The sequence below is a fragment of the Carya illinoinensis genome, chromosome 2, assembly GCF_018687715.1.
Source record: "Carya illinoinensis cultivar Pawnee chromosome 2, C.illinoinensisPawnee_v1, whole genome shotgun sequence".
NCBI classification, from domain to species: Eukaryota; Viridiplantae; Streptophyta; class Magnoliopsida; order Fagales; family Juglandaceae; genus Carya; species Carya illinoinensis.
The window spans coordinates 9,627,011-9,638,553 of record NC_056753.1 but is presented as its reverse complement, the minus strand read 5'-3'; the positions used below and the strand labels follow the sequence as shown (position 1 = coordinate 9,638,553).

Here is an 11,543-nt window from a genome sequence, read left to right as displayed (position 1 = left end):
TCATGCGCTACCTACTATTAGAGTTCAAATACCACATGGGTCATTCCATTAGATTATTTGGCCTCAAATGTCCAAAATCTAATTATCTATTGACAGATTTCTTACCATATATGCACAAAATTAAGACTTGCACAAATTTTGTAATTAGCTTAATTTTAGGACTCAATCAAATTAATCCACTTGCCTTATGTATATTTTTCCATACATAGCTCATTGTACATCTATTTATTTGTAAAGCTCAATACGAAATACACAACAATTTAGTCCAATATTTCACTCCTTCTTCACTCTTAACATGGTATCAGCCTAAAGAAAAAGATCAAGCCATTCTGCCATGGCTGACAACAACACCCCACCCATCCCCTTCTCTTATCTTCTTCATCCCTCAGATTCTCCTAGTTTAATTCTCGTCAATGGCCTCCTCACAGGTGACAACTATCCCAAATGGCAAAAAGACATGACAAGAGCCCTCAATGCCAAGAACAAACTTGGTTTTCTTGATGGCACCCTCACACCTCCTAAACCTACCAAACCAGAATATATTCAGTGGAACCAAATGAAGGATATGGTCCTTACCTGGATCCTCAACTCCATTAGCCCTTCGCTCGCCAATTTCCTCGAATACCATACAGATCCCCACAATGTCTGGCTTGATCTCTCTTCCTATTTCTGCCATAGAAATAATGCCTGCATCTATCCCCTAAAACGAGCCCTCTCCTCCTTGCGACACACCACAAATTCTTTACATGATTATTACAACAAAATCAAACAGATTTGGGATGAACTTGGCCATCTCCAAAACACAACTGACCTCAAAGACCTGCAAAAACAGGTTGATGATGAACATGTTTTCCAATTTCTTCTCAGGCTCAATGATTCCTTTGCTTCTCTTCGCATCCAAATCCTGGCCATTGATCCACTTCCCTCCATAAGCAAAGTCTTCTCAATCTTTTTTAGAGAAGAACAACAGAGGCTCCTCAATCTCCAACCACCCTTCTCAGAAACGATGACAATGGCTACCTGCACCACTGCTAACCCACAACCCCCTCTGAAGTGCACAACATGTGGCAAAGATGGCCACACACGCGAATGTTGCTGCACCATTGTCAGGTACCCTCCAGGCCAAGAGCCTTGCACCGACAAATTGCGGGCATCCATCTTAGGGCAACCTCCATCGACTACAAATCTAGTCTCTCTCACTCCATCCACTTCAAGTCTGGTCCTTGGATTGTCATCAGAGCTGTATCAGAAGTTGCTCAACCTCCTCACACCCTCACAACCTTCGATTGATCCATCCCCTACAAATTTTGCTATAACCTGTTCTCCCCATCTGATTTCTCCTTCAACCAACACCTCCATTGGGTGGTGGACAGTGGTGTGAGCCACCACATTTGCCACCAACGCGATGCCTTTGCCAATTTGAAGCCCATTGCCTCTCCTCACCATATTTGGCTTCCAACAGGGTAAGATATCCCAACCGAAGGGCTGGGTTCTTGTATTCTCTCCTCTTCTCTGATCTTAAAACACGTTTTCTATATTCCACTTTTGTCATTCAATTTACTCTCAGTTTCTCAACTTGCTCTTTATAATTCTTGTGTTATCACTATTCCTCTAACACTTGTTTATTTTAGGACCCTCAATCGATGAAGCCGATTAGAGCGGGTGATCTATGCAATGGGCTCTAATTGTACCACCCCGACTCTCCCGGCATTTTTGTTAGCTCAATCTACTACAAATAAGATCCTATAGTATCAACGTCTAGGTCATCCCTCCAGTTTTACTATTCCCAGTATTTTTAATTCTCCTTGTACTCTTTCTGAATGTGATGTTCGTGCTCGTTCTAAGCACACAATATTACCTTTTTCCACTTATGCCAATAAAATTGATTATTGTTTCAATCATATTTTTTGTGATATTTGGGGTGGTTATTGTGCCGCATCTTTATGTGGAGCTCATTATTTTCTTATAATTGTTGATATTTTTCTCGCACCACATGGGTATATCTTATGCGTTTTAAATCTAAGGCTTATACCCATTTAACGCACTTCTTCACTTTTGTCCACAATCAATTTAACACCATAGTCAAAATTATTAACAGTGATAATAGACAAGAATTTCTTTCCCATCAATTTCAAACATACCTACTCAATCACGGCATCATTTATGAATTTACCTGTGTCGAAACTCCTTGACAAAATGGTGTTGCGGAGAGTAAACACCGGCATCTTCTAAAAGTTGCCCGCAAACTTTATTTTCAAGCACACTTACCGTGACAAGTTTTCTCCCTGTGCCACTAAATGCATCTTTCTTGGCTACCTAAGCACACATAAAGCCTACAAGGTCACATTCCCTTTCCAAGATCTTCTTGACACTCTCTCCCTTCCCACTCCTATCAATCCTCTTCTCGTCACTAAACCTAGTATATCTCCCTCTCTTGACTGTCCTAACCCTGTGGCCTTTCTTGACTCTTTTAACCCTCCAGCCTCTCCTGACTCCCCTGACTTTCCTAATTCCCTGACCCCCACGACTTTATCAAACACATCTCCACTAGCTCCTCGCCCTTCCTACACCATTACTCAACCTGCCTACCTTCACGATTATATTTTTCTCATCTTACATGCAGAGCCCACGGCATCTACATCTGCTTCACTGGCTTCAGGTACTGCTTACCCTTTGTCTGTTTTTCTTTCATATTCGCATTTTTCTCCCTCATATATTACTTATTTTACTGCTCTTACCTCTTGTATTGAACCCCCATGCTATTCTAATACTATCTGCCACTCTCACTGGCATAATTGCTGAGCTTCATGCTTTAGAGGATAATTCCACCTGGACTCTTGAGCCTCTTCCTCGTAGTAAGAAATCCATTGGGTGCAAATGGGTTTTCAAAACCAAACTCAAAGCCGACGGATCCAATGAGAGGTACAAAGCTCGGCTCGTTGCCAAAAGATACACTCACGTTGAAGGACTTGACTAGCATGAGACTTTTGCTCCCGTCGCCAAAATGACCACAGTTCATTACTTATTGGTAGTTGCAACTACCAAAAATTGGATTATTCATCAGCTTGACATCAGTAATGCCTTCTTGCACGACGATCTTGATGAAGAAGTCTACATGATCCCACCACCTGGATATTGTCCTCATGGGGAGACCCGCGTCTGCCACCTTAGAAAATCCCTCTATGGCCTTAAACAAGCCTCCCGGAATTGGTTTTCTAAACTAACCTCTGTGCTTTTTTATGCAGGTTTTCATCAGTCGTAGGTAGATCATTCTTTGATCACTCTCATCACTTTCACCAGCATTACTCTTGTTCTTGTTTACATTGATGACATCTTGGTTGCTAATAATGACATCTCTCAGATCAAGATTTTCAAGAAAATTCCCTCCACTCACTTCAAGACAAAGGACCTCGGTTCCCTGAAGTACTTTCTTGGACTCGAAGTTGCTCGTTCTCCAAAGGCATCTTTCTTAATCAGCACAAATATGCTTTCGACATTCTCTCTGACAGTGGACAACTTGGTGCACAGACTGCACTTTTTCCTATGAAGCAACATTTGAAGCTTAATACTTAAGATTGTGACCTCCTCCCTAATTCTGGCCTTTACCGTTTCCTTGTTGGCCGCCTCATCTATCTGACCATTACCAGACCAGACATTATTTATGCAGTCAACACACTTAGTCAATTCATGCATGCTCCTCGGGTTCCCAACATGACTGCAGCTACTAGAGTTCTTTGCTACATCAAAGGTTGCCCCAACCAAGGCATCTTCTTTCCTTCATCCAACAGTACACATGTCACAGCTTATACAAATTCTAATTGGGCCAGCTGCCCCACCACCCCCCGCTCCATCACTGACTATTTTATTCAGTTAGGCACTAGTCCGATCTCATGGTGCATTAAGAAACAAAATATAGTTGCTCGCTCTTCTGTTGAAACTAAATATCGTGCTATGGCGGTCACAACTTGTGAACTCACTTGGTTAAAACAGCTTCTCACTGATCTTGGTGTCTCTCATCCCGAGCCTTTCTCACTGATCTTGGTGTCTCTCATCCCGAGCCTTTCACTCTACATTGTGACAATCAATTTGCACTGTATATTGCACACAATCCTGTGTTTCATGAGCGTACCAAACATATTGAGATTGATTGTCATATTATTCGAAACAAAATTCGCTCGGGCCTCATCAAAGCTGTCCACACTTCTTCAAGTGAGCAAGTTGCCAATATGTTCACCAAACCTTTGGGACATGAACTTTTTCATCATTTTTAACGCAAGTTGGGTATTACATACCTCCATACACCAACTTGAGGGGAAGTATTGACAGATTTCTTACCATACATGCACAAAATCAAGACTTGCACAAATTTTGTAAATTTTGTAATTAGCTTAATTTTAGGACTCAATCAAATTAGTCCACTTGCCTTATGTATATTTTTCCATACATAGCTCATTGTACATCTATTTATTTGTAAAGCTTAATACGAATACATAACAATTCAGTCCAATATTTCTCTCCTTCTTCCCTCTTAACATTATCCATGCCCCTCCAAAATTGGAATGTGGGTATAGATATGCGCTCTTTTTGAAGTAGGTGTGGCTGTGATCAAGTTAACCTTCCGATCTTGCCTATTTCACTACTTTCTTTAAAATTCTGAGTCGACATACTCTCCTATCCAAGTCTATGGAGCAAGTGATAGTTTATTAAACCACCACAATTTATTCAACACTGGTGCAACCCTCACGGTTGTAATGGAAACCTTAGGCTGCACAAAGTTTGTAAATTTTGTAATTAGCTTAATTTTAGGACTCAATCAAATTAGTCCACTTGCCTTATGTATATTTTTCCATACATAGCTCATTGTACATCTATTTATTTGTAAAGCTTAATACGAAATACATAACAATTCAGTCCAATATTTCTCTCCTTCTTCCCTCTTAACATTATCCATGCCCCTCCAAAATTGGAATGTGGGTATAGATATGCGCTCTTTTTGAAGTAGGTGTGGCTGTGATCGAGTTAACCTTCCGATCTTGCCTATTTCACTACTTTCTTTAAAATTCTGAGTCGACATACTCTCCTATCCAAGTCTATGGAGCAAGTGATAGTTTATTAAACCACCACAATTTATTCAACACTGGTGCAACCCTCACGGTTGTAATGGAAACCTTAGGCTGCACAAATTTTGTAAATTTTGTAATTAGCTTAATTTTAGGACTCAATCAAATTAGTCCACTTGCCTTATGTATATTTTTCCATACATAGCTCATTGTACATCTATTTATTTGTAAAGCTTAATACGAAATACATAACAATTCAGTCCAATATTTCTCTCCTTCTTCCCTCTTAACATTATCCATGCCCCTCCAAAATTGGAATGTGGGTATAGATATGCGCTCTTTTTGAAGTAGGTGTGGCTGTGATCGAGTTAACCTTCTGATCTTGCCTATTTCACTACTTTCTTTAAAATTCTGAGTCGACATACTCTCCTATCCAAGTCTATGGAGCAAGTGATAGTTTATTAAACCACCACAATTTATTCAACACCGGTGCAACCCTCACGGTTGTAATGGAAACCTTAGGCAAACCTCTTTGAGTACTGCCAACAAAAATCACCTTTATAGTTGGTTTTTTTAACCATATTATAGTCTATTGACCAAGAGAACATTAGACTTAGGCAACACCGTCAGCCCTAAGTTTCCCTTCCTATATTTTCTTGTTACACTTCTACGAGTGCTTAGCATCTAGGTTTAGAAATTTTAGGACGATTGCAAGGAAACTTTGGATTATTAAAATGAAATAATTTTCCCAGGAAAAAAGAAAAAAGAAAAAAGAAAAAAAAATGAAGAGACCAAATGCATTTCTTTATTTTGAAATAAATCTTATTTGATATGACAACTAATGACTTACAGAGGATGCCCATAGCCACCTTATGTACCATGCAGATGGATCTACAGAGTAACATTTTCTAGTACTGGACATTTTCCTTCTCAAGCCGCGTCAAGCTTTTTCAACATCTTTGACATAGGTGGTAAATGTAAAAAGTCTTCCCTCGTCTTTCAACTCAAGCGTCATTAACTTCAGAATTACTTGCATCTCAAACTGGGGTTTCCACTTCCATCAGATATTTGACATTGTAAAGAAATGAAAAGAGTCTTCACAAATTATACAATGTAGGCCTGCCCTTAGATATCACTGCTGATCACAGTATAGCTTTAGTTAATGCCTGCGGATATCTTACTACTGAACCAAACACACCTGACACCTACTCTATTACAGCGTTTACACTCAACAACATACAAACTACGCAAGGTAGGAACGTTTCAGTGCCCATTCTACACCCAAGTTTCTCCGGTTTCTCCCCTAGAATTTACAATTCCAAGAATTTCATTCTTCTTAGCTGGTTTATTCAACTGGAGCACTGGATGCTTGTATAGTTTCCGCACTCCTTTTCTCAAACTTAGCCAGTCCCCGGTATCATATCCCCCTCTATTACATACGTTCTTTAAACCCTCCATTTCATAACTGGCTGTCTTGCAACTTGGCCCGTATTTGTATTCTTTGTCCCCATTATTTTTCTTTTCAAAGTTCCAAAGTTTCTCCATGTTGTCGGATTCCCGCTTGTCGAAAGTTCTACTCCTTAATAAGTCGTGTTTGGTAGGCCTATTGGTGGCACAAGGATCTGAAGTCTGCTCACATGAATCTTCCCTGACTGGAATTGAGGAAATTGGGTCATCATTGTGGCTGGGAAAATCTGAACATGACAGGAGTAGCCCAACCTTGGAAGCTGATTCATCTCTTTCTCGGATGGTCTTCAGAATCAGCGTCTTCATGAAGTTCATAACTTGCACCGCATGAATCAGTGCGGTCAAAGGATCTGCCATCTGCATCAAAGAAAAAGAAAGATCACTCTTTTTCACCCCCCACCCCAAAGTTCACAACCAAAGTGAGATGTGTTTGCAATCAAATAGAACTCTTTCATTTTTCATTAAAATCACAGTTGCCAGTTGTTGCAAGCCTGTACATCTCTAGTTCCATCTAGAGGACTCCATCTATATCAGCCACCAAAAAAAGGGACGTTTGTATGGATGGCTTGAGGTTGATACGAGTTCAACAATATTTCCTGATTACAGCTTCTTTTCTTTTTTTTTTTGGCTTTAAAACCATTAAATTGACCATCAATAGATCAGGCATTCATTCAAAAGCTCAAAATCACCTTGATTTGAGGCTGATATAGAAAGAACTTACAGGGCATTTGAGGCTAATTGTAATAGAGCAACCAATCATCCCATGTAAAATAATAATTTAATAAAATAAACGTTGAACAAATGTTATCAAACCTGAGTCATGTTGGGAGCAAAAACCATAGCGATATTGCGGGCATTCATCTTGTTGAACTGTTCATGCTGCGCAACATCTGCCATTAAATTGATGGCCCAATCAAGCAGTGCAGCTTCTGTGGAAGGAAGTAACTTTATGAGTTCAGTGCAATCATCTTCTGTATTACAGTGCATCACCTGTTCTGGTGTGAGAGAATCAAGTATCCCAGTTGGAAGTTCTCTAAACCATGCCTGCAGAGCATCATGAAGCAGGTGACACGTCACAATAACAATATGTGGGGAAATAAAAGTCAAGAATCAAGCTTTTGAAAACTAAAAACTGCTACCAAATGCAGTAAATCATATGACAACATCGCATTTAAGATACACTTGAAACCTTGAAAAACAAAGAATTTCAATTCACAAGTGGATGGCAAAATCTTTATGGCCCTACCGAAAGCAAGGAACAAACAGAAGACTAGAGAAACTTAAGTATCCTTTTTGGCTAGCTTATTTGAAATATTGGTCAAATGCAGGAGCATATGAAAAAAATTTGCATTAATCTAGAGATATTAGCAATTAATAGTTTGAAGGGACAACTGGAAGTCCTGTAACAGTCTAGACTGATAGCCTCTCCCAAACTGAGTTGCTATCTGTTCGCACAACTTTAGGACCTGAAGTCTATGTAACATGACATCCAATACGCGTACCTTTATCAAGCCTGCTAAGCTATGAACATCAATACCACGTGGCACTACACCTCTGTTTAACTGATCTCGAACATACTCTTCTTGGCTGTTCTCAGCATTTATGCGGAATATTCCTTCTGCCTTCAAGCATGAAAAGAAAAGGAAACTTAAATTTTTCAAAGATATAATCGGTAGCATTTCAATAAACATATCAAATCAATAATTCATAGAACAAATAAGACGTACTTTTAGGCCCCCTTCTACATACAGTCTCTTTTGCATCATAAGAAGAATTGTTGGAACGCTATTCCTTCTAGCATCATAAGAACACTGCATTGACTTTGCAGAAACTCCAAATACACTCGCACTGTTAAAAATAAACAGCGTGCAAACTAGTCAAATAAGATTTCATGGAAAATAGGATTCAGAATAAAACAATCATACAAGGTGGAGATTGAAATTAGGAAATGAAAATGGCTTCTAGTCCAAAATATCCAACTACCCTCCAACATTCACCAATAGGAATTCGTTGTAGATCATATTCTAATCACAGGGAACAAAATAGATTGATAAAATATCTCCGATTATCACATATAAAAAATTCAACCATACAAAGAGAAAGATATATCCCATTCAAAATGAACACGTAAGAAGCATTTAATTAACATGTTAGAACTACTCCAATGCACCCACATTAATATGTATTTCCATGCTTCTTCCTGCTGTCAAAGTAAGCACCATTTTCAACTGACAATAGTTAAATAGAAAGCAAAAGAAAAGCAGAGGCCAACACATGCCAAGGGCACTGGTTATTGGGACATGCAAATGTAGGGAATAATCATATCCAAAAGTCTCCATCTGTATAATACTCAATGTACAGTTCACAAGATCTTCACCATTTTATATAAATGATCTCCTAAAGAAAATATTCTAAAATCAATTGAGATTGCTTTCATTCATATCATCCAAACAAAGGTATATTTCCTTTCCCTTGTTAGAAGTCTGAAGTGTTTGGACCACCCTAAGTAGAGGATGAAAAAATTAAGGTAATAGAAATTATAATACCTACATAAAAGAGAAGCAAGGTTAAATTAAAAGCCGCTGTTCTCTGTTCTCTAAATTTTGTCTTGCAGAGTATTTATATTTGAGCTCCTAGTTGTCGCGAGGCCTCACTATCTACAATATGTATCGTACATGAAGAAGGTAATTAGCAAGCTTGGTTAAGTGGGTATAATCTTGAAGCCAAAAGAAACGTCTAGCTTCAAAGTAGCCCCCCTCCCCCAAAAAACAAAAGAAAGAGAAAAAAAAAAAAAAAGGCTCCAGCTCTACATCTTGTACCCATCTTATTCCTCCAAAACCGTACGGAAACAAACCAGAACTCTACGGGCACACAGACCCCATTTCTGCAACCTAAAACTCACAAGGGGATCACAACCACCTAAAAGACAATCTCACAAACAAATTATTGCAAATTCACTGTTACTTCATCCAAAAGCACGAACAAATTCTGTACTTTTTCACTCTCAATGAAACATATATAATTGCATTTTGCAATAAATTAAGGAATCTTGTTCATTATGGTTTTGAAAAACCAAACAGAATTACATATTAAATAAATTAAAACCAAAGAAAAACCACGTCATAGCTCACACATTCATATCCACCATTAATTATCTCCCAGTTATAGATAATGAAATATACCTGCAATACACACGTATTGAAAATGAAAACGATTAACAACCCTCACCTGGCGCTAGGCACCTTCCTGGGAACCTCGGGCTCAAGCTCAGTGGGCAATCCCAGAAAACCATTGAACCTATCAAAAGTCACATGCGAAACATGTCTCACTTCCGTGGGCCAGCTAATATCCAGTGAATTAACATCGTCCCTCTCCACACTGCATGTCACCAGCGACTTCCTCAGCACCGCAACCAGAATATCCAGAATGGGGAACTGCGCGCCTTGACAATGTGACCGGCCTTGACAATTGTCAGCAGCAGTTCTTGTTCCCGGACCCATGTGCGGGCTGGTCGAAATGGGTTCGAGCAGGATACCGTCACCATCCTCCTCCTCCTCCTCCTCAAGTTCTTCCTCTTCCTCTTCCTCTTCCTCGTCCTCTTTCTCATCTCGCTCTTCCCCGTTGCGGAAAAATGGACCCGGAGAGGCAGGGTTGAGCTCGGTGAGTCCCAAGAGTCCGCAAGATTTGGATCGAAATAGCCGAGCCATTGCTTTTTTAAGTAAAAAACCAATTAACAAATGAGAGTCTAAAACAGTCTAAAGAGATAAAAAGAGAGCGTGTAGCACAGAGAAGGGAGAGGAAGAATAATTCCCAAAAGAAATGTGGGCTAAGATGGTATAAATATATTAGAGCGAAAAGGGTGAAAGTTGTGTTGGTGGTGAAGATGCAGATGGGCAGAGAGGTGGGGGGAAGAGGACGAGGAGGCCAAGAGGTTGCTTGGAAATGCAAAGGCGAATGATTTGAGAGGGTATGGTGGTGAGGTTGACGCACACATCTGCTTTTCTATTTTTCTTTTTGTTTGGTGTTCTTTCTTGTTTTAATCAAAGTCTTTTCTTCCTTTCTAAATTCTTGTGTACGTGGTCTTGATGCAAAGTGTAATGTCGGAGGGGTCAGCTGCTCCTGATACAGAAGTTGTGTGGCCTTGGTGACGAAGTAGAATACAAAGACATGTAATGAGCTCAATGACTGTTATGTTTCGGCAGTTATTTGGATGTTGTCTTTAGGAATCCTCATAGTTTCCCTCTCGTACACAGATCGGTGGAGATAGATGTAAATTTGGACCACTTTTTTTGGAGCATTCCCTAAGCTCATTATAGAAGGAGAAAGATGTATCATACACAATGAGACCCTAAATTCTATAATAATTGTTGATTACAACAAAATGGGTCAATGTTGTTAAATAATGAAAAATAATCCTAATAGTTTATTTATTTTTTATTTGACCTAGAAGTTTAAACCAATAACTTCACTTTACGGTTTCTTTTAAGAGTCTATTTGGGATTGAGTTTGAAAGTTTAAAAAGTACTTTTAATTATTTAAAAGTTCTTTTAAAGAAAAATTGATATGTTTGATAAATTTATAAAAAGTGTTTTAATCACTTAAAAAAGTTAAAAATCTACGTTTTAAAAAAGCATTAAATTGAAACTTTTATAAAAAATCTCTTGCAGACAACTGTATATTTTAAAAAAATTAATATAACTAACTTTAAAAGTACTTTAGAGACATGATTACCAAATAGTAAATGACTTTTTAATAGTAGAGCTCCTTATTTAAGTTAAAAGCTATAAATCTTAAAGTTATAAGCTATATTTTCCACCGCAATCCCCAACATTCACTAAGTGTATATTTAGAATTGCGATAGGAAATAATCTTTTTTTTTTTTATAATAGAGCTTTTAATTGTAAATTTTATTATTAAAAAGTTGTTTATCGTATGGTAATATGCACTTAAAGTTAATTACAGATATATTTGTATTAAAAATATAACGTTAATCGTAAAAACTTCTCAATAAAAATC

The 11,543-nt window shown here is 38.5% G+C and overlaps 2 protein-coding genes across 2 annotated transcripts; one reads left to right on the top strand and one right to left on the bottom strand.

The window, feature by feature from the left end:
• The first annotated feature begins 334 nt into the window (after positions 1–334).
• Positions 335–1,381, top strand: LOC122301689. Its single transcript, XM_043113084.1, has one exon. The coding sequence runs from the start codon at positions 335–337 to the stop codon at positions 1,379–1,381; it is 1,047 nt and encodes a 348-aa protein (XP_042969018.1).
• A 4,722-nt stretch (positions 1,382–6,103) lies between these two features.
• Positions 6,104–10,629, bottom strand: LOC122300073 (rho GTPase-activating protein 3). The gene is made up of 5 exons (XM_043110451.1): positions 9,756–10,629; positions 8,255–8,375; positions 8,030–8,149; positions 7,341–7,571; positions 6,104–6,884 (listed from the first exon to the last, which is right to left on the bottom strand). The coding sequence occupies exons 1-5, from the start codon at positions 10,232–10,234 to the stop codon at positions 6,336–6,338; spliced, it is 1,500 nt and encodes a 499-aa protein (XP_042966385.1). The 5' UTR covers positions 10,235–10,629; the 3' UTR covers positions 6,104–6,335.
• Between the last annotated feature and the right edge of the window lie 914 nt (positions 10,630–11,543).